Source organism: Trematomus bernacchii, unplaced genomic scaffold (assembly GCF_902827165.1).
Source record: "Trematomus bernacchii unplaced genomic scaffold, fTreBer1.1, whole genome shotgun sequence".
NCBI lineage: Eukaryota > Metazoa > Chordata > Actinopteri > Perciformes > Nototheniidae > Trematomus > Trematomus bernacchii.
The window spans coordinates 18,150,540-18,174,901 of NW_022988050.1; the positions used below are offsets into that span (position 1 = coordinate 18,150,540).

General features: G+C 40.8%; 1 protein-coding gene across 5 annotated transcripts in view; it reads right to left on the reverse strand.

The window, feature by feature from the left end:
* Nucleotides 1-24,362, reverse strand: part of LOC117473353 (V-type proton ATPase 116 kDa subunit a-like) — a 53,435-nt gene that overhangs the window by 2,617 nt on the left and 26,456 nt on the right. For 2 of the 5 annotated variants that reach the window (XM_034118910.1, XM_034118908.1), the window contains exons 10-21: nucleotides 24,006-24,218; nucleotides 22,208-22,358; nucleotides 21,631-21,770; nucleotides 21,356-21,519; nucleotides 20,508-20,598; nucleotides 18,880-18,998; nucleotides 18,016-18,232; nucleotides 16,896-17,003; nucleotides 15,468-15,668; nucleotides 12,891-12,908; nucleotides 10,663-10,780; nucleotides 8,458-8,629 (exon numbers count right to left, since the gene is read on the reverse strand). In XM_034118910.1, the coding sequence (XP_033974801.1) occupies nucleotides 8,458-8,629; nucleotides 10,663-10,780; nucleotides 12,891-12,908; nucleotides 15,468-15,668; nucleotides 16,896-17,003; nucleotides 18,016-18,232; nucleotides 18,880-18,998; nucleotides 20,508-20,598; nucleotides 21,356-21,519; nucleotides 21,631-21,770; nucleotides 22,208-22,358; nucleotides 24,006-24,218 (1,712 nt within the window). The remainder of the gene's footprint in view (nucleotides 1-8,457; nucleotides 8,630-10,662; nucleotides 10,781-12,890; nucleotides 12,909-15,467; nucleotides 15,669-16,895; nucleotides 17,004-18,015; nucleotides 18,233-18,879; nucleotides 18,999-20,507; nucleotides 20,599-21,355; nucleotides 21,520-21,630; nucleotides 21,771-22,207; nucleotides 22,359-24,005; nucleotides 24,219-24,362) is intronic. The other 3 variants (XM_034118912.1, XM_034118913.1, XM_034118911.1) reach the window with 3 other exon arrangements.

Genomic DNA, 24,362 nt, shown 5'->3' on the forward strand with positions numbered 1-24,362 from the left:
GTTCGTAGTGTCCAGACGGTGGTGCTCTTAAAGTCATAGAGTTCTTTTTCCTCTCCATTCATTTGACTGAGCAGGGACACTGTGGATTGGAGGCAGGGCTTAATGAAAACACAAGTGCGTATTGTCTATGGACTCAGACTCATAGATGATCCAGTTTCTTTTGTTCTTAAAAATCAGACCGTTATGGCTTCATGCCCAACTTCGCAGCTTTCATAGGAATGAACAGGCCACGCCCCCAATGCTGTATCAGTACTCCAGGTCATCTACAACCTCTCCACTGACTGCCAACCATTTTAAGAACCTCTTAGGTCTAAAACAGTGTGGAGTTGCGCATCAAAGCATTTTTTACAATTATCACCAGTGCTTGTTTCCATGATGTCAACCAACGAACCACAGTCTGTCCATACAGGCCTGGTGGTGTGTGACTGCAGCTGTATGGGGATGAGTAAACGCCAGTGACGTATTGTTATAGAAGGCACATTAAGCCAAATGAGACAAGTGCCTGGCAACTGTTTGGGCATGTGAGAAGAAGAATACCTCAATGTATGGAGAGCTTCAAACTAGTTATCTAAGGCCACTGGTGGACATATGGTCATACTAGAGACTCTAAAGGAAGATGTGATAGAGTACACAAGGGACTGACAAAATGCAGAGAGGGCAAACACCCCAGCTTGGACGCCAGGGGTCTGTACAGATGAAGCAAAAGGAGCCACTGATCTCTACACTTCTCCCTAGCAAACCATGGAGGAGGATATGAGAAACAGATATACTTCATTATTCTAGACTACTACTACAGCTTCATCCATATTACACATGCATACAGCAATCATCACACAAGCTGCCTTGAAAGCAACATGTTTGGGACAGGTTTGGAATACCCGAGGAGGTTGTTAGTGACAACAGGCTTTAGTTTTCATCTACTTACTTCTAAGAATTAGTCAGAGAGCTTGACTTTAAACACACAGCCTCTAGTCCATGCAGTCCTCAGGGAGAACAAGCAGTTCAGACTGTGAGAGAGTACAGCTTGTAAGATAAAGTTGGATATACTGCAATTTATCTTCAATGATATATTATATGTTAAAGAAATCTATAGCACTTTTATTTAGAAATGTCAGTGAGAGAAGGTCCTGTAACTTGGTGCAGTTAATGCACATTTGTAATTATTGACATACTTATAATGTCTTTACAAATGTTTTTGTTTTGGTTCTGTAAATCTTTCTGTACAGCACTATGTGCAGGCTGTTCATTCAAAAGAAAACCATATCTTTTTTGATGTGCCTACAGGACCTTTTTTGTCTTTTTGCGGGGGTGTCCAAAGATGCATTGACTATAGTCTTTGAATTATTATTATTGTATTCAAGTTAAAAATTCTAGTAGCGTGACATTTTTGAGGCTGATGGGAATGCCATTCATTTTGTAAATATTTGGTAGTAAACTAAAGTATTGAACAAATCAAAATGTTGATCCAGATGAAAGGTCAGAAGATCAAAAGTTATAACAATTCATCCTGAGGGGAACCGGGATGTCTAAACCACATTTTTGGTAAGCTATCCAAAAGGCAGACATTTTATTCTGGACCAAATTGGTGGATCGGACCAACACTGCTATCAGGATGATTCCAATAAGACTGCTGTGCACCTTCAGTGATATCAATCTTGTCAGAGTGAAGACATCCAAGGAAGATAAAATGCATTTGGCTTTTATGTCTTTAAGGCAGGGCACATTCCATTAAAGCAAGTCAAAGTCAAATCCTCCCACACAACAACGGAATTACCCTCTGCGCAGCATACAGTAGGTCTCTGTCTTATTAGCATCACATGACACTGACTGGCTGATATATGATTTTAATAAACAGCCATAGTTGGCCTTGCTTCTCAGTGAACTCACACACAGGCTGGAAGTCATTCTACCAAAGCTTTTGTGTGGACATAACAAACTCACAGTAGTACAGGATGTACCACAGAGTACATGGTACACTTCAACATGTGTATTGTTTCCATGTGTTGTCTGAGGTCAGACTCTGAGCCTGTTAGTTATGCTGCTACCATTCAGTAAGACTTGTACTTGCACAAGTTAAAGGGATGATGGGGGTTTATAGGTTGCAAATAATTACTTTTGAAAGGTAAATAAATAATAGATCATGTCCTAAAACTCAATTGATCAGTAAATAACATTAATGAGAACACATGTTTGGTTGCTGGGTGTCGATGCCATTGACTGATTTTGACCATTTGAGACCAAAAAATTGATGGAAAAAAAGAAATGTATCAATGACTTATTGAAATGTTCAACTGCAGATACCACTATTAAATCTCTTGATGGATGCATTATAAATATGTCTAACTGCAGACGGGATGGATTATTAGGAAGTCAGAAACCCATTTGTGAATTAGCAACATGTATTACTCGATAACAACTCAAATAGAGAGGACACACAAGTCAATGAGAGTTGTAACATTGTGTTTGTATGTTGTCTATAAAGTAGTGCAGTTATAGAGTCATTAACCTTTCATAGATGTTCCTTTTTATAAAGTGGTCACTTCAATCACTACACTGGTTTGTTGAATAAAGCTGTAGCTGCAGTGCAGAGCAGCATCGGGGAAATCCAAGTGGAACTCTTTTCACATGCAGGAACATATGTCTGGCTCCATGTTCCACACCAGAGACCAGCGAACACACCAGATGCTTAACTAGTGGAAGCTAACTTTTACAAATCCTTCAACTCCTTTTGTTGCTTGTAGAGAATAAAACCCATGACAGCAGTGAAGAAGCGCTCTGAGAGTCAGTAGATGGGACAAGTTTACAAGCTTAGATTGCTATGTGAACAAATATGGCTGCTGAGAGCCGGAGCAGTCTGCCACTGACCCCCTCATATCTCTTCCATTATTACATGGCTTAGTTATATACTCGATTCTGATTGGTCAATCCGGACATTTCAGAGGTCAATATGACAGTAGTACAGACTACTGTTAAGCAGTATAATGACTGTTGCTAAGGAGGATCAAGATAGAGAAAGGAAAAGATGTTAAAAGACGGAGCTCTGGACATCAGATAAATCAACAGAAGCAGACAGACAGGAAGTAAACACGAACAGGAACACGGTATGGGCTCTGTCGTGTTTAAGGACTTGCTTGTGGAAAATACATTTTGAACCGACTGTACATCAGTCACAGAAAACATCAATCAGAGCTGCCTTGTTGTCAGACTTCCAGCCGTTGGTGTGCCGTGAAACAGAGTTTTATATTCTTTTCAGGTTGATATTATTCAAGCTGTGACTTCCGCATTATCAACAACATCCCTCCGCTTCGCGTCGGGCCGTGATCAACCTGTCGGGTCTTCTTTTTCCAATAATGACCGCCTCGCTGCACATTATCCCTTCCTTAAAACTAATCGGTGATGTGCTGCAGTCTCATTCAGGAAACGTTATATTCAATTCATATGTGATAAAGTTTGTCAGTTTTGAAAATAAATGCAGGTGTCTGGTTCTTTAGATCAAGAAACACAGCACGGGTTCTGTTCATTTTGACTATGAGGTTTCTTAAATAAAGTGGTTATCATATTAAAATGAAGACATCATCCCACAGATGTTTACGTTATTTATAATCCACAATGAAATGATTTTACTAGTTTACATTCTAATACTAGAAATGATCTTTTTTGAGAGCATATCCATTTAAAAATATATATATATATATACCCTAAGAAAGTCAGAGTTAATCAAGCTCAAGCTCAAAGTGATCCGGTTTTATCCAGTTACAGATTGTAGGAAGGTTTTTGTACAGTGAACTGCACTAATGTTTTGATGCATCTGCAGACAAATGTAAAACACTTATCTTCTAGTATCTGTCTGTGTTTTTGCAAAACATTTTTGCTGATATTTCTTTCTGTGGAGTAACGTATCTTCAGATTGTTCCTAAACACACTTAATGTACCTGCATCCACAGTTAGGATACTGTCATTCTTAAACCCTGACTTCTGACGTCTTCATTTAAGAGGAGAAAACATTTTGAGTTCCTGCTGGTTCCTGGCCTGTGAGAGCGAGGGGAGTGCCCAGGAATGTCTCCCAGTTGTGGCAAATATTTGGCCGCCCGAGCTGTGAGAGGTCAGCACTTAAAAGGAGGAAAGAAATGAGAGATCCTCTCATCTGCCTGCGCACACAGCGCTGGAGGTGGAAAAAATGCTCGTACCTACAGTAACACACACTCACTGTTACGACTTACTCCGGTGTGTGTGTGTGCAGATAACTCATCAGCGTGGGTGTGTGAAGAGCAGCCTGCTGTTTACTTTGAACATGACTATTTCCATTCACTCACCTCTGTGAAAAATGCTCCACTACTGTTTTTAACCTTAGCGCAGAGCTGTGGAGCCGACACACTGCTGCTTTATTAACAAAGGGCCCCACTTTCACACAGAGACACACACACTGCCCGGTGTTACCACAGCCTCCTCATGTGGGCCACTGAAGAGTAACCCATTCACTTCTGTGAGAACAGGTCAGATATAATCATTTTGTCTTTGAACTTTAAATTCTACTTTAATTGTGCAGCTGTACATACAGTTGATATGTTACCTGAGTATAAGCACTACACACAACTATTATTACATTTTTAAGTATTTTAGTACAGGGGCCAAAACACTTACAGTAATTTGCAGCGTTTTGTTCATGCAGCCATTTAATAAACTCTGTGCATGTTTCCTCTAGTTGGTAAATGTTGATGTTTCTTCATTTGCATGTGTTTTGGGACATATGTGTTTTTGTAATTGCATTGTTTTTAAACTGCAGCTCGTTCCTTGTGTTTTGTAGCACGGTTACACCTGTCAGCCACCGTATTAAAGAATGAGGTTCTTTCTATTTTCTATTAGTACATTCCATTAACAGACCAGAGCCAACAATGCCTTGATCCACACCCCTCAACATCTTTTGACTTCTCCACGCAGGGCCGGCCCTTGGCATAGGCAGTATAGGCGAATGCTAAGGGCGCATCAACCCATCGGGGGCGCCGGAAATTGGGGAGAAGAAAAAAAAAAAAAAGTTAGAAATTAAAAGAATATTTTTTTTGGAAATATCATAACAACACAATTTCCCGATTTTGGATCAACAAAGTACATCTTATTATCTTATACTAACAGAACTACGCCTATATTGCGTACAGCGCCCATAAACTATGGCACACCCCCCCCCCCAAATCAAGTTGAACTGCCCCAGCCCCAGTAAAAAACAGAGGTTTATGTGAAATTGTTCTTTTTTTGAAATAATGGTTTTAGTGTGCAATTATAGGTTTTAATTTTGTATTTGTGTTCATTTAAAATAAATCAAACTCCCAAAAAACGTATACAGCTTCTGTGTGCTTTTATTAACATTGGAATTTACTATGTAAGCGGCCGCGGGGGGAGCTTTAGAGAGCTCTCTCCTGAAAGACTGAGCGGCTCTGATAACCTCAGCTCAGTGAGGTAAAGGCACACCTTTATATGATCATTATAGTTATAAAAAAATAAGAGAATAGATGAAAAACAGGTATAAAATACTATATGACAGTACAAAAAAGTTGTTATTAATAAACAAGAATACAGTTTGAAAGGGGAGTGATTTGTAAAATATCCATAAAGAAAATCTGTTTACAGTTCTGTTTCAAATGAGTGTTGAGAGATGTATCCATAGATCTCTTCATGTTGCTCTCAAAGTGCACCAGATTGATGATTGATTTAACTTCAACATTAAAAAAAGCTAAAATCTTGCCTAGGGCAGCAAATTGGTCAGGGCCGGCCCTGTCTCCATGGTTTCAACCTGGGCTAACATATTTGAGATCATGAAAATATTGTTGTTGCTGTGTAGTAAAGAAATAAGGAAACATTTTCGATATTTTCTTAGTTTTTCCCTGCACAGCGATTTGTGACCAAATCCTAGCATAACGTACGAGTGCTGAGGATACAAATAGAGGAAGGGTGAACAGTGTACAAGAGTTTTGGAGAACATTGTCATAGAAACCATATCTTTTTTTCTGGTGGTGTGCTAGCATCCCCCAACTCATGACATATTATTCAGATTAGGCAATACACACTAACACATGTTGCCATGGAGCTGAGGGTTTCTAAAAATATCTATATATTTTGTTATGAGAGTTCTTGTTGTTGCCTCCCACATTAGCAGCTGCTGATAATCAGACAGGGGTGTGTTGTTTGGCCTCCAGTCAGTCTTTAGCTTTTTAGTCTAACACATGCATTTATACTGTTTCTGGTTACACTCAGCTACTTCAACACTTTCCTGCAAGAAAGCTTTGTACAACATGGCCTCCAGCCATGTGTGAGGCAGAGAAGGTGGATTATACAACACACTGGAGAATTCTCGGGAGATCAACACAGTGTGGATAAAAGACAGCTGAGCTCATATTTGAAAGGTGGTCACTTTGCGCTCGTTTACAGGAACGACAGACAGACAGAGGACAGACAGACAGGTTCTACTTAACCCTACTTACAGCATTAACACCATCCAACAAAAGCACACAGGATATCTTTCCCTCTCCTTGTTTATCCGTCTCAGAGTCATGACGTGAGGCTCTGTGCTGCGAGCAGGAACCAGACCAGGAGGATTAGAGCAAACACATTTGTTGCTTCCACTTAATAGCTTTAATAAGACGGATCTGTCAAACTGAAATGCAGCAGGGTGCACCTGATCTCAATGCTATTTTGCCACATGCCTGACATGTTCAATGGACTGGATAATATCAGTCCTTTAATTCAGTCCCCAAATATCAACTTGTTGTGTACTGTGATCAACCATACAGTTTTGAATCATCTTTTAAATACACTAGTACCTGCATTTTTGTACCATTTTGTGTTGTAAAAATCTCATGTATTCACTTGATATGTACTGTAGCTGGATGTCAGCTGGGTTAAGCTAGCTTAGCATAAAGGCTGAAAACCAATCCCCCAGGAAGAGAGCCTACCGTTGAGGCAAATTTTCATAGTGGCCAAATGGCGATAGTACACTTACGTTCTGTGACATCATTTGGGCCGAAAAAATACCTTTTTGTAAGTTACATCTGTAACTCAGCGCATCATGTTTTAGCTTAATCTACTACCCAGTTCCAACACTTTTATAGCCCTTATTTAAATCATTAGGGTCTAAAATGCACTAATAGCTGAGATGTTTTCCCTCTCTATTAATTTGACTGAGCCGAGGGCAGGAGATCGAAGGCGAGGCTAAAGGAAAACTCGCACTGTGCACGCTCTATGGGCCCATTTACAGGTGATTTTATTATCTACAATCGCTCCATTTTGGGCATCATATGCCACTGAGCAACTCTTTTTTATTTATTTTATTTTTTTTAATGTGTGCATACTCTAAACTGCATAAACAAATATTTGTGGTTTTAGGGGTTGCAACTATTTATTGCTTCTTACTCCACAAAAATTGTGATACAATGCACCTGTCATAACAAAGACATTATTATATCCTATACATACACAACTTCTGTCTTCTTCTATCTCAGTGCCAAAACCTGTCCATAGACATATGAACTTCAGAGGTAGTTTCCGCTACAGGAGGTATCACACGCACGCACGCACGCACGCACGCACGCACGCACGCACGCACGCACACAAGCTGAAAACACTGTCAGGTGTCTTTTTGCCTCACCTTCAGTAAGGCCTAAGAAATATGATGGTGATATGTATCGTGTCAAAACAATAAAAAAATGTCTCCCTCAGACTATAGCAATACTTTTTTTAATAAAACCATCTCACAGAGAATCTCAGTGCTTGTATAAAACAGTCACTGAGTGCTGATAATTCACTGGATTTATATAATGATGTACTCCGTGCAGAAAGGGATGTTCCCCTCAGGATACTGAACATTTACAACACCTCCTCCTCAGAGTTATCAGCATTACGTCTCATAGCTTGAAACACTGTTAAAAAAGTACTCATTTACATGATTCATGTATACAGCTGCTACCTTCCAACAAGATGAATGCCTTGTAATACCTGTTAATACACATGTTTTATTACTGCATGGCTGAATCAAGCAATAGTAATCCCATACAGTAAGTGTGCCCCTGCTGCAGGGCAGTCCATGACTTCTGCATGTCAGTAGAGTTTACACTAGATCAGCAGGGTGGAGGTGGTGCAAGGAGGCGATGGAGCTGAAGAGTGAGAGGTTATCTGGAGGCCTGTTCTCTCAGTTTGTAACCACTGTGGGTCAGGAATGTTTCTTTTCAAACATACCTCGTGTGCATGTTAAAGTGAAGTGCAGCTTTAGCAGAGATCTTTGGATCAGGAGGTGAACAATGACAGCCTGCTGAGTGTATGTTTCTCTTAATATGGGATTCATTAATGGCATGTGAGAGTTGTGCATGTTATGTGAATACTTTGCAATTAATGGAATGCATGGAGGCTGTGTGGTGGGGTTAAGTCATACTGGAATGTGTCAATGTTGTAATATTTGTGTGTGTTACTAACCAGTGCAGACGCAGGGCGTGCAAGAACGCTGACAGCCCCTCCATGATGAGCAGGATGGCAACAGTGAGCGTGGCAAAGGCCGCAAAGATGATTGACAGGCCGAAGAACCCCGCTCCGCTGCGGGAAGACAGACCCAGGTGCATCACCATGGTCCACAGCACCTCCGACAGCTCTGCACACACACACATTACATTAGATGTTATTCAGCTGACGCTTTTATCTACAGCCACACACACACACACACACACACACACACACACACACACACACACACACACACACACACACACACACACACACACACACACACACACACACACACACACACACACACACACACACAACACACACACACACACACACACACACACACACACACACACACACACACACACACACACACACACACACACACACACACACACACACACACACACACACACACACACACACACACACACACACACACACACACACACACACACACACACACACACACACACACACACACACACACACACACACACACACACACACACACACACACACACACACACACACACACACACACACACACACACACACACACACACACACACACACACACACACACACAGTGATGACACGACAAGGTATACACTCAAATACACAGAACAAGCATCCTTGAATTCACTGTATTAGAACCAATGTACCTACTAAGTCAGCTAATGTATAGAAAGAGTTTTTATCTAGAACTTTTTTAACCACCCCCCCCCCCTGTTGGCATTAATGTTACCGGATCGCTTTTTGAAACTTAGCGACTCATTTAAATAATTTAAGACAAAGTAAGAAATATATATTATATTGTTATTGATTCACTCTGCTGCTCAGAGTAATCAGCACAGTGTCTACTTTACTGTGATCAACACCACCACCAACATACACATGTCCTCTGGCTAGTTTTAGGCTGGAGCCACACGAGAACGGTAACGGTCGTATCTGCTACAGTTCTCTATCAGATAGACGGTTCGGCCACACGAGGCCGACAGGGAAACGCAGATAACGATAACGATAACGGGTCCCAAGGTGGGTAGATCTGTGGACAAAACGCTCTGGGGGGCCAAACGGCTCCGTGTCTACGCCCTATACGATCATTTTCTGATAACGATGACGCAATAGCCCCGCCTCTCCCCACCTCTCCTGCTCACCCCCGTGTCACCCGCGTCATTGCTGATGTGTTTCGCCAACAACAACAACAGTTTTCCGAGTGTTTCGAGCCAGGTCCCGGTATCTCACAGGACAGTGCACCCAGCAGGTGCCTCCAGCAGAGTTTCCGTTAGCCGAAATCTAAAATTCTCCGGTCAAAATGTCGCTTATTGTTTAGGTGTCCTTTAACACTCAGGCAGTCATATCATTAGCTAGAACTAGCTAGATCTGATCGATATGGACATAAACGCGAGTGAAGTCTAATCGGACAGGAGAGAGAGATCAGAGATCAGCTGCTGCTGACGGAGAAAAAGAGCCCTGCCTCTCCCCACCTCTGCTGCTAAATCCACCGCGGAGAATAAACAGAAGGGCAAACATCTTCGCTGCTTTTGGTGTATTTTGTGGCGGAAGTACAGCGCCACTTACAGGCCCGGCATATGTACTACAGCGTCTCCAGCGGGTCGAGCGGTCTCGTGTGGAAGGACACGTTTCTGGTGCCTATTGCGTGTTGACGGAATACTTTTTTGATAACGATTTTGGTTCGTTTGCGTTACCGTTCTCGTGTGGCTCCAGCCTTAGTGACGTTTGGAGCTGGTCCTAGCTACTTCCACTGGAAAAGAGTTGGCAACAGTGCATTTTGTTTTCCACACTTATTGTTCCACTGTTTCCAATTCAGTTACTGAGGAGAGTAACTGGAAATAAGTTACATTGATACTCTTTAGTTACTTGATAGCTTCTTGGGAAAATAAAAGCGCTAAACCTCTTCCTGTTTTGGCTCACAATATCTGACAGACTTCCTATGTGCTGAAAATGGAGCCTTTATTTTCCCTGTAGGTCTTAGCTGATGGCAGACAGAATTCCATTATAGGGAACCAATCTAAACACTGAAGGTGTCATTATTCTACTGTCGTTACATTTGTGAGGTTGTTGTGATAAGTTATAGCAGAAAACATGTCTCTGGCCAATTTAAATTATGTTTTTTTAAATAAAATGTTTCATGCTTGTGTATGTTTTACTCACGTGCATGAGCCAAGCTGAGGGCCCAGAGGCGCAGGTAGGAAGCTGTGTTGGAGATGCATCCCAGACAGTACTCAATGGTGTGGATGGCCTGGTGAACAGCTACATCACCAAAGTCAAACTGTGGTGGAACGACAAGATGGTGAGCACACCCAGCGTAGTTATAGCAACAGACACGTGTTTATTTTTCTACATTTAGTAGCATTGAGCTGATAACTGTTACAGTATTCACTTCAGCCTTGCTCAGGGATATCTCCTTGGTGCTAATGAGGGAAAACACTGCCTGTTTACTTTTCCTTACAGCCCGAAGGTTGAACTGATAACCTTCAGGTCACCACAGCATCAACTGAGTTTCAACTTGAAACCAACTTTAAGGAACTCCTTATATGATCACAACAGGAGCTTTGATTAGGTAGGCTACTGTTGAGATCAAGTATTGCACATACTTAAAGAACGGTGATACATTTTAAGATCATGTCACTGTTTAAATATAAAAATGTGAATAAATGAACACACATCAACACAGTTGTTTTTTTAAGGTACTGACTGCAATAGTAAATATTGCAGAAAAAAGATATAGCTGAACAATTTCCAGTGTGTTATTATACATATGAGTCATCATAGCTTATCAACTGTGGGGTGTCTAAAATAAACACTTTACTCTCTACTTAACACTGATATATGATTATTACCCAGCGGTGCTACTCAGCATGTTGCCAATGACAACAATGAGCTGCCAGCAGTGCATGAACCATGGAAATGAGCGTTATCATCTTAATTAGTTTCAGCTTTGACCTTTGACCCCTGCCTAGGCCTGTTGCACTGATCGGACAGAAGACAAAGACCAAAGGAGCTTGTTTAAGTTTGTTCCTTCTTTTTCCCCCAGCTAGATCACAGCTGAAGGACTTCATAATTATAATAATAAATTATATTTCTATAGCGCTTTTCTTGAACCCAAAGACGCTTTACATTATGAGGGAGGGTAGACAAACAAGGACAGGCAAAAACAAACAAAAACAACAAAACAAAACAAAAAAAACAACTGAAAAAGCGGTCAGGAGGAAGTTGGTTGAGAGGGGACTTGTTTGTGTGTTGTAAAGCCAGCACAGTTCCTCCGTTCTCTGCTTCCTGGAGCAAGCCTTTCCTGTACGAGGCGGGCAGGGGGGGGGAAACATGGGACTCTAATGATCTGAGCGGCTCTTGTTGGCTTTGGCTTTTGCGCTGGTCTGGTTTCCTCTTTCCATGCTTCTCTTTTGTCCTTGGAGCCGTGAAATAAAGTTCATGGAAGCAGCCCTCATTGTTTCCATTCAAAGGGTCTCCGACATAAGTGGCTAATGAAAACAACCCGGGTTAACATGCTGTAATGGCAAAATGCACCGGGGTAAGGGACTCCGATCAGACATTTTGTGAACACAAAGTTCAACTGAACAGTCCCATCATTTAGTCTTTAGACTTGAGTCAGAATGATAAAAAAAAACTCAGTCAAAAGACAGTTTTTTAGCATCCGCAAACTACTTTCAGACTGATTCAGACAGATGCAGAAACAAAAGAAGACTCAGATGCAAAGTTAAATGAGAAAATATTTCACAAGGTGGCTGTATTACTGGAGACAGAATCCTAAATGTGGATATATGTAGAGATACTGTTGTTCTCGTGTCAGACTGAAGGTTGTTTTAACCAACACTTGTCTTGTGAATGATTAAACTCGTCCTTGTTTCGACGGAAACACGCTTAATAATCACCTAAACGGATACACTGACCATCTGAAAAGGTATAAATATTGTAAAACATGATCCCACCATAAGACAACACTATGAATAATATGTAATAGCAACCCTTTTGTTGGTTTTAGACTCGTGTGGATAGAGGACATAGAGGATTTAAAAACGTTTGTCATTTTCTTGATACGAGCAGAGTTATTAAACATATTCTGCCTTGTTTTAACTAATTACATTTAGAGAAATCATCCTACCGATACAAATATGGACTTGTTGCATCGCAGTAGTGTGTTGCACCTTTAAAATATGTTGACAATAAAGACTCCAAGAATGAGCACTGACAGACACAAATATAAATCTTCACAATCAAACACGTAAACATGATGCCTGGTATCGGGAGATGCAGTATAGGAGTAGAAGAGGTTTAGACAGAGCAAACCAGAGGTCAAACACGAACAGATCAGGCAGGACAGCATCCAGACGTGCTACAAAGAAACAAAACACCATTCTTACCGGCTCTTCTTCTGAGGGCTTGAAAGTAAGAAAAGGTCAAAGGTTAGTGGCAGCATTCAGGAACTGTATCAAACTACAAGGTTACATTCAATTTTTGCAGTTTCTTTGACTAGATTTCTCAAGTTTGAGAACCTCATCCAAGTCTAACAGGTAAATAAAGGAATTGACTTCAAAGTCGGGTTTGGGCCATATTGTTGGATAAAGCTTTGGACTCAAGTTGGGCCTCCTTTTGCTTATTTTAAAATGTGATTTAAAAATACTTTTCTCTCTTTCTCCTTCGGATAGTTACTATAATCTGCATCTATTGTGTAAAGTATTGCGATAGGCATGCAAATGGAAGCCAATGAATTGCATTTGCATGGTAAGCTAACAGTGAATTATAGATTAAATAAAGTTATATAAATATGGCATGTTTAAATGTGTTAACTTTAAACACATGAATACTACCGGGTTCAGCTGTCAGTTTTAGGAACACAAACACCTGATTTGAACCAGTGCAACAACAGCTAAATATGTTTAAATTCCCAAATAACCAGCACTGCCACTGATTAGCAGGTCAAGTCAGTTACTCATACAAAGATCTAGAGAAAACACAAAATAAACTATACCTTTCATATACCAGTGTTAACATTTTCTGTAGTATTTAGTGACCGAAAACAACATTCAATATAAACCCCATAACCCTGTTTTTAAGTTAGGGCAACATGGAATATCAAACGCATTCTTATAACATTACAGTTATGTAATATGTTATCGCAACATAAACACTCAGAGATGTATTACGCAGGAGACATGGGAGACACCAAAGCTCTGAGTCACAGATAGAAAAAATATTCTGGGAGGTATTTTCATAAATTCCACTCGCTGGTTCTCATGAAAAGCACCTCTCTGTTTATGTTTCTGAAATGGAAAATCCATGTGTTATCTGCTCCAGTCCATCCCTGCCCTGCCTTTCTCTCTGCACGCTGACTCTGCCCTCACCTATTAGTACTACTCAAGGGAAAAGACCACTCAGTGATATGAAGACACTACAGGGAATAAAGCAAAGAGATGGAGGATGAGCCAGAAGATTTCTATTTAGGATATGTTTTAATAATAGGCTTGATACTTACTTTTAGAAATGAATCTAATATATTTGAATATAAGGCATACTGCATGTTAGTAAGTGAGTCCAATATGAGTCATTACTTTGAAAAATCTAACATTTAGGTCTTTTTGACCACCAGAAAATAAGATAACGTGAAAATCAATCTCACTTCCAATTCGTCAAAAACAGCAGCTTGGCCGTAGGCTTCAAACTATGATGCTATGTACATGGTGTCAGTTTCTACACAGGAAACAACTTGGTTAAGTTTAAGAAAAAGGAAATAGTTTAAGTCAATTACAGTAGTTACGTAGTTAGGTATGTTAAGTACTTACGTTACGTTCCTAATTTAAAACAAGTAAACACTGACTTTTGGTTTCACACAGGAGAGAAAGAATGGTCTTCTGGGTGTAAGTTAAATTAAGAGTCTAAAAGAGGCAGGGGCGTGTCTAAAGGGGGGCTGTTATGGCGCATTTCCACTACACGGCCTCGCTCGGCCTCGCTCGGTATGGCGAGGCCTCGTTAGGACTGGCTCACTTTATGGCGCATTTCCATTACAGTTTAGGAACTGGGGTAGTATCTATAGTAACGCAGTGTAGGCGGAGCCGTGACGTCATCTTCAATGAGAACCCCAGAAAAACAACACAGCCGTTAGCTGTTAGCACTCAGAGCTCACAGCTCCTCATATATGTTCAGAAACTAGACAAAAGTTAAACAAGTACAAACCACAGACTGTCTGTGTCATGGCGAATACAGTCGCTGGTTTATTTATGTCTGTATAGGCCGTTGTTGTGAGTGTGGACGGTCGGAGCATATACTGCGTTAGCTTAGCCAATCTCCATTTAGAAAACACGCATTTTAAAAGGTTTTTCGCCTGCCGTCTGTCTACAGACTTGTCAAAGCATTAATTCATGGTTTTTACTAACCGGTATCAGTATGTTGTTACTTCGGCATCATTTTGAAACGTGTATTACAATTAAATCACGGTCAAATATGTCCATCTTGTTGTAGTTGTAGCCCCCTTGCCAGCGATTCTCTCTCTAGTTTAGCATACTCAGCCCGACTCAGCCTGGTTGTTCCTGGCCCTAGACCCACGATTTTATGAGGCCAGAAAAACTGTGAATTAGGACTCCGCCGGCCGGTACTAGGCCAAGTGGAAACGCAACCAAAAACGGGCCGCTGACGTCACAGCCCTCTTAAACCGTGCTCCGCGCTGTAGTGGAAACGCGCCATTAGACTCCACTGGGCTAGACTAACAGCAATTCCAAGATCAGTGGCACTGTTCAAGGTTGCACAAGAGCATGACAAAGATGGCACTTTTTCTTTTAAGCCAATGATGCTCACTTTAGTTTGAAAAAAAAAAAATTAATTTGCCATTGCCCCTCTATTGGTTTAGTCCTCCCTGAGCCATCTCATTTAAAAACCTAAAATCACCCCTTGGGAAGAAGATGGAACTGGAATCAGTGATTTTTGTGGATATTTCATTGTCTCACCTCATCTCCTTCCTCTGAGTGCTGGGAGAGGTGGTCATGGTCCATAATGCCAGCCTCGTCCTCCGTGGGCCCGTTGCCCACCCGCACCGCTCCGAACTTCTGCGTGCCCTGTTGGGTGAGTCCGGAGCGTGATGAGGAAACGCCTGTTTGCTCTAAAGACTGCTCTAGATTCTCTGCAGGGGTTTCTTCCCTCTTCTTGGACTAGATACAAAAGCCACAAGAGCTGTGTCTAGATTAAAGCAAGCCTTAGGATGAACGCTTTCTTCATTTACTCACATTGATTTAAGAAACAGGGCACCCGGTACAGAGAGAAGGCTTTCATTCCAAAATGAAATACATCCGCCACTTGAAACATGACACTGCTCACAGGCTTCACTGGAGTTAAACCTAAACAAACACAGTCTAAGATAGAATGTTTTAATATATATATATAATATACTTTAAAAGGCACCATGCTGTCAACTCTCCGGGCAATCATACAGCAGCCTGGCAATGAGGCATCGTCTGATTGGTCGGCATGCATGTAAATGAGGTTTATTAGATTGGTGCTTCCAAACGACTCTACATACTCTGCATGTAAGAAGAGGAATAGTGTGATAAGTGTCTACAGTGTATTCATATTTATTCTGTAAACAGTATAGTGTCTATATTGTACTGTTTACACCAGCTCTATAGTGCATTTCATATCTATACACATTTTATGCCGCGTTTATAGTCTTTATAATCCATATAGTTAATACTGTATGTACTTGAGCTTTTCTATACTTGTCATATGTATATTCTTATATTATACTACACATCACAATGCACTTTACTGCTTCTTTTGCACTTCTTGTTAGATGCTAACGGCATTTCATTTTCTTCTTCTAAAACTATAATAAACGTATTAAAATGTAATTAAATATATTTCTTTGTCTAAAGACTAGCTGCTAAAAAACTATATCTGGCACAACTTTAAACGTTTAAATGTAGGACTCTTCATCTTCTCATAAACATGGTAAAATAAATGTGAATGTTTTATAATTGGTATTAATCTTAGTTCTTATGGGACTGCATTTCTTTGAGGTTTAAAACAACAAGTGAAAGCCATGAGAGCATCAGATTGATATATCAGGTATCTCAATAAGTTCATTTTTGTTGCATATGGATTTGTTTGGAATAGAACTGGTCATATAACCAGGTAGAAATCAGTGGCAGTTCATCAGCTGTTAGGGTGCCCTTAGTCTTTCTACCAAAATGTAACACCAAAATATGAGCGTTCCCAAGGCAGGCTTTAAGCATTTTTCACGACAACACCACCAACCACGTTACACAATGTCCATTGAAATGAATGACGGAATAGGAGTGAAAAAAAAAAAAAGGTTATATCAAAGGTCATAAATGTTCAAAGGTGGCAGTAAGGCAATAGGTGGTGTCAGATCCACATACCACTTCGAGTTTCCACAGGTGCTGACGCCGAAGCATCAACGTTTTCACAAACAGCATACCGGGTACACATGAAAGGGCAATCAGCACTAACAAAATCTGGATCGCCATCTACAGATTCAAACAGAGAGGTTAACAGGGAGTTGGTGATGTGTAGCAGTGATCAGAAGAAGCTGATTCCCTGAACAGATCCTGCTGAGGCCTCACACTCCCTCACACTGCTGGGACAGAAAACATACACCACAATCTTTATTTGTCTAGTTCTCCACCATATATAAGCTTTCTCTTGTTATATGTTGCTTTAATCTAACAATAGTAAAAAGCTGATCTGGGGACATAACAGATTTTAAGCGAAACCAAGATTAAAGGCTTAAACTAACTCCAGCTGGTGGAAGGAGAGCATACTCTTCTGCAAGAATGTTCACATTTACAGAAACAAAACTATTTCCAGACAATTATATCAAGAACAGACAGCCTTGGTTGAGTCAGCTGAACACACATATTTTTGTTTTGGTATCCAACGCCACATTGATAAAAGAGATGAGCACATAAGGTGTCAGCAAAGAGAGTCAGCTAAAAAGTTTAAAAAACGTTAAACATTCACCTCGTACTGTTGTCCCAAACTGAAAAATTAACTATTGAGACCAAAACCGTTTTATGAAACAGTCTCTGAACATTTAGATTTGAGCTGTAAAGTCAGGCATTTTAACATGGGTGTCTTAAGGGATGCTTTGGAGCCAGCCATTCATTAAACTGCTGGTTTTTAGCACTTTGGCATTGGCTTCATATTTTAAGCACTGGAGGATGAAGCTTTCTATACACCTAGTAAGTTAGAAAACTTTACTTAACTAGGTGTAGCTGTAGGTTTAGCTAGTAAAGGATACAACAGTAATGAATGACTTCTCTTTAACTGGATGATCTGAGTTCAAGTTGGCAATAATAACTCCTAAAGAACTATTCTACTGCAAGACACAACATCCCTACCAGTTCTGTAAACGAGACAACTCTGACTAGAAGAAAAGGTGAAATATATAATGTCCACCTCTCTACCAATGTTACACCACATTAGTTAGGGAGGGTCATGAAGCTGGGAAAGGCAGAGGGGAGGATGAGGGGGGAGTACCTGCCCCCTGTAGAGGGGTTTGTTAGTGGGGTCATTGTAGTTGAAGAGACACATGTTGATGAAGTGGATGAGCAGGCTGGGCGCGTCCTTGGAGGTGAAGGCATCGTAGGCTGTCCACTTGTAGAACACCAGCAGGGCGAGGTATCCGAACAGGCTGGCCATGAAGACGATCTCAGGGATGAAGCCCAGGAAGATGTTCAGAGGCTTCTTGAAGTACCTGCAGCACAGTGAATCAGTTAACAACACAGACAACGCTAATGGTATGAGCTGCTATGTCGGCGATTGAAAATGTGCTGTAGCATTTATTGAATAGTGTAACTGAGGATATCACTATGTTCCCATAGTACTATGTTCCCAGGCTCCTGTGTTCTTCATCTAAACATTGCAAGAGGGGCGATTTTAGCAGTTTGAATGGGAAAAATCTGTTTAGTAACTGTCGAGATATCAATGTCTTAAGAAAAAGAAAAAAAAAATCAACCAGCCGGTAAACGTGAAGAAATAAGAAAGCACTGGCATTGTCCACCGGAAACCACCAGTTACTAACTTTTTAAAATATTGAAACATTTTCTTCATTAATGAAATTCTGAAAATCCATGTATCTTTATCATTTGCTTGACGGTTTGACTTCCCTGGGTTTGAATTTATAAAACACTGTCCAGAAGTGTGCAACATTATCTTCAAGTATGATTCAAGTATGACGTGATTACATCACGTCCCTTTCATAGGCTTTGTGTTACACCTTTGAGTGTGGCCAATCAGATCAATTACAGACCCTTTAGCTCATAATGATTTTGCTATGAAAACTGAGTAAGACTAATAGTTCAAATGGCAATCTTCAGCCTTGCTGTGGAGTGTAATACTTACAGGTGGTTGAAGAGACTGAGAGACACTCCAAACAGCATGTGGGTGACGCCCACGATCACAGACATCTTCATCTTGAAGGAGTTGAGGAAGGTCAGCTTGTTGGTGGCAAGGTTCCAGATCTGCAGTGATTACATAAAAAGGTAAAATGTTTGAGAACTAACAAAGCTGAGACTGTTCTGATCTTTCTTTACATGAAGAAGGGTGCACTTTCAAAAAACGAAATCAATTTTATAAACTCTATATTATTCTCCTGTGTGTGTGTGTGTGTGTGTGTGTGTGTGTGTGTGTGTGTGTGTGTGTGTGTGTGTGTGTGTGGTGTGTGTGTGTGTGTGTGTGTGTGTGTGTGTGGTAGAGATGTTCAGTGTTTGTGTGTGTGTGTATGTGTGTCCCTGTCTGACTGTGTGTGTGAACATATGTAGTATAGACATCCAGTCTGTCTGTGGGCGTGTCTGCTCTGATTAGATGATGTCACTCAGGTGTGTGGCCCCAATCTGCCCAGCAACACCATGGTAACCAACTGCAGCACTGAGTCCCAATAAGAATGCATTGAGGATTATATCTGACAATTTTGCCACCTGTTCAAAAACTATGGCTCCTATAAAAAAATGACCAGACCGTGAGCATCTGCGAACCCCAATTAACTGATACATGGTTTTTTTGGGGGTTTTGTGTGTAAAATGTGGAGATGGGAGCAGTTTGTTTAGTTTGTCTGGATCTTTCTTCAGACCAGAAAGAAGTACTCTTTCTGGTCTGAAGAAAGATCCAGACAAAATTTTACATGGGAGTCTATTGGGAGCTAGGTGGACTTTTTGACAAGGTTTTGTCTCTTCATGCCCTCAAGAGGCATTTTGTTTAATTTTTTTTCTTTATTTTTTTTTCTTTTTCAACGTAGGATAGGTTTTCCTACGTTTTTCATGAACAATTATGTCTCAGGAGTGTAGGGTTTGGGAATTATGGCAAGTTTAAAAAAAATATATGATGGCGAATTTCAAGCTCTCCTCCACTCTAGCTGTGACATCACGCACTCTAGAGTTAACGAGCTGCGCAATACACACTAATGTTAAAATCTGAAAAAGGCCTCTTTACCAAGCTCCAAACGAAGTTAAATATCTCAAAAAGTGTAAAAGATATCAAAAATCTGAATACGATTTTAATAGTTGAATGTCTTGTGATCATTTTAAAGTTGGAATGAAGTCTCTAGCAGAAAGAATGTGGAAGGAGAAGCATTTTCCACACGGTGTAGGTAAAAGAGGATTTTAAGAGTTGTCCCATAGACACCCATTATAAAATCGAAAACGGCCTGAAAATGTACCAAAACTTAAACGTTGATAAGGGAAAAACTGTAAAAGATATCAAAAATCTGAATAAGATTTTAATAGCTGAAGGTCTTGTGATCATTTTAAAGTTGGAATGAAGTATCTAGCTGTGTGTGTGTGTGTGTGTGTGTTCATGATAATGAAGGAACTGTCAGCCAGAGCAACAGCGTGGCTCAAGGTTTATCTCCAATGCTCAATGGCACAGAGGAGGAAACTGTATCAGCCTTTAAATGCACACACAATACTGCACTGTGATTCAAACAAACTGCAAGCTACTTATTTTTGTTGTTTAAGTGAGTGTAAAGATTTTACCGGGTCAATTCCGAGTGGGTAAGGCCCGTTGAACACACCAGGAACAGCCGGGTCCAACTGCAACACCCGATTTCCATCGAGTGTCTCAAACCTATAGGACAGATCAGGAGGAAATGAATAAATACAAATGTTGACAAAAAGCAGACTGTTTACTTGCTGGTGGCTTTAGAGGAACCAGCAACACATTTTAGAATACCAACACAAACAGCATAGAAGTTAAATAAAATCAATAAATATAATGGTAAGTTATAAGATAGCGGAAGGACTGGTTTAAAACATAATATTTGTTATATTTCATGAAAATATCAGAATATTTAGGTCAGTTTTCTATGGAATCATTTAAGCACAGGTTAGTTGGCAGATCAGTGAGCACAGAAATTAGTAAACGTTTCTGTACAGGCACACAAAACCATGCCGAGCAAGAAGCCCTGCAGCTGTTGTTCAAAAAGTTGTTGTTACAAGTATCATACAATGTGTTAATGAGTAAGCATTAGATGGCGTAAGTTGGTATATTTCTTCACATTAGACAGAAACAAGTTACCTGTTGCCCTCTCTTCTTGTCTTTATGCTAAGCTAGGCTAACTACGTCCTGACTCCAGAACTGTGCTGAAACACAGACATTTCAATTGATATCCATCTTCTCATCTCATTATCAGCAAGAGTATTTCACAAAATGTTACAAATATTCCTTTAACATTTTATGTTCAATTTTCATGCCAAAATGTTACACCAACAAGAGCTAGGCATTGTTGTTGATTTCCTCTTTGATTTGTTGTGTAAACAATTGAAATGAAGGATGTGCTCTTCTCAAACAGAATCAGTATAAGCAGAAAGGATGTATGACTTACGTCCAGTTGGCTCCTTTTGTGCTAAACATTGGCCTGACGCTCCATCCAGAGCCAAACATGTTGAGTGACTTGGAGAAGCAGTCGTTGTAAATGATTCCAGTGTACATGGAGAAGAGCCCCATCAGCAGGATGATGTAGCGACCAGCAAACACCATGTTGAATATCTACAGAGACACACAACAACTTAGAAATCTCATATGTTTACGTTTAATATGTGTACTGTAAGTTTGAACTGCTGAGCTATTCATTACTGGATAAGTCATGTGTTATCGTACCTCGTTGTCACTCTTCTGGGCGACGAGGCGACTCTCTCTGATCACCAGGTAGAGGGCAGCACAGGTCATCAGTGTGCCGTGACCCATGTCCCCAAACATCACAGCAAACAGGAAGGGGAAGGTGATGATGGTGTATGGAGCTGTGACAGGCGACAATCACACACAAGGCTCAATCAAAAGCACTCAAATGGTCAGTCAGTCAAAATAGTATCATTTGATTTGTACTAGGTAAAAGGTATTAATTCCACATAAAAAAAAGTTCATAGCAATCTTAATATTCAATCAATGCAGCATTAAAGCAAGATGTTTAGAGATAGAGAGTTACTGTTACATGTATATTCCAACAAGGCTGTCTCTCTTTCGCCTTCATATTCTTTGCCTGAGGTTTTGAGGAATGCCTCTGCACCTCGTCAGTAAAGCCCTGTAGCTTGCATTATGAACATTTCATTTTTTCTTTTCTCACTGCCATTGTTCTACCTATTGGCCGCATTCAATTATTTGTGAATTCGCTGGTTAGTCTTTTGCCATAGAAAATGATATAATAACAAGAAAAAAATTGCTGCATTTTCTGTATAACCTGGATTGATTTCCCGGTAGTTCCCGATGCCGTAGGCGTCCACGATGTTCTGGAAGCCTGACGTGAACTTGTTGGTCTTGTTGAAGGTGGGCGGGGTTTGCTTGGTCTGCATCCTGTTGAGAATGGACGGCACTGTGGAGCCACTCCTCTCCTATCAAAGAAAGCCCAGGTACATGTTGTAACAGTAAGAACAGATGACAGGGGGGTCCATGCAACCTCATGACATGCCCTACATTTACTAAATTCACTAAATGCATGTCAGAAACAAATCCTGAAGCCTGTTTTCGGTTGGTTTTGGCTTTCCCACTTGTAATTAAATCGTATAAAAAATGTTCATGCACAATATTATTCTCCAATGGGCAAGCTTTTGTACCAGCTAATGATGTTGGTACTGTATTGGTGTGATCCTGTTGCATTTGAGTGGGCGGGAACTAAACTGTATTCATAATCACTTTAGTTCCAACAGCCTAACAGCAAATCCTGAGTACAGTAAAGGTGTGAACCATGGGGGGCCCAATAAAGTAGTCCTTAAGCCAGGGGCGTCGCAGCCATTACATGAGGGTGGGACAAGTCCCCCCCACCTTTTAAAATGATTAGTTTAGACCCCCCGACTTTTACTATGCGGAAAGTCCGTGAATCGGTCTATCCACTCGCCACTCTTTGTAGAGTGCTGTGTCAGTGCTTCATTATCAAATCCATTCCACTTGCTTATTGTGAGAATGCCCAAATCAATGAAATTCCGTACCATGTTTTCAAGGCAGATTCTCAGAGCCGTACACATGAGCCGTACACATGCTGCGTTTTTTGTGTAGCTGTGTCTTTAGTTGTAAAATTATGCGCGCCACAGTTTCCCCGCTGCGAGGCTCCGGCGCTAACAGTTCACGAGCGTGCTCCACTAGCACCCGGATATAAGGCGCTGTTCTTAAAGAGGTGGAGGGAGAGTCCTCTCCTGACAGACTGAGAGGCTGATAACTACAGCTCAGTGAGGTGAAGGACTCTCTGAGGGTTTAGATAGTTCACTTTAGTCTAAGTAGTGGGTCTCAAACGGTTTGGTAATCATTTATGTAAATAAGTATTTCCAAGGCACACCTTTATATGATCATTATAGTTGTAAAAGATAAGAGAATAACAGGTATGAAATAATTCCAACTCATAGGTCTACTATATGACAGTAACACAAAAATACAGAGTGATTTGTAAAATATGCATAAAGAAAAAGTAAATCTGTTTACAGTTCTGTTTCATATGGGTGTTGAGAGATGTATCCATAGATCTCTAATGTTGCTCTCAAAGTGCAGCAGATTGATGCTTTTAACTTCAACATTTAAAAAAAAAATCTTCCCGGGGGAGCATGCCCCCGGACCCCCCTAGAGTAGGTTAGGTCCACCACCTGCCCACACCCCCTGTCAAATTGTCCCACCCACATTGAGGATGCTTCCTACGCCCATGCCTTAAGCCCAGAGTCATCCTTGTTGAACAATGACATGAGTGGCTGCTATAAATGCTCTGTGACCTGCCACAGGTTAAGTGAAGAACAATCTAAATGTTTAGACCCAGATTGCAGCACTTAGTATAATATAGATCACAACAGCAAGAAGCAGAGAGAGCATGGAGAAAATAAAATAAAATAAAGGAATAAGATGGGCAATAATAACTGAATACATTTAAGATTGTAGCTTATGGCTTTATTGATGCAACGTGTGCAGGACATGCAGAGAGAAATATGGGACCCCTACACTACACATAAAACAATATTATGAAGAATTTATGTGAATAAATAAATACACAACCAACTCACCGTCCCTCTGCGGAGAGCGAACTGGATGGAGTCCAGGTCCGAGACGGGACACCACACCTCAGCAATCAGACACTTCTGGGTGACGTCGATGTTGCACAGGTTGAGCGTGTGGTAGATGGCCTTCATCTTCCTCACCTTGATGAACCACACCCGCATGGTCTTGGAGGCGGCCTGCAGCACTCGCTGACGGTGGTCTTCTGTTTGGTTCAGCACCTACAGACGCAGGGTGGAGCCATTTGTTTTAGAGTGTAGATCCTGGTCCAGTCAACACTGGATATTGGGATGTGTGGGCTTGATAGTGTAGAAGATTCAACTAATTTGAGGTGATATAATAATGTAAGTGGTTGCCATGGCACA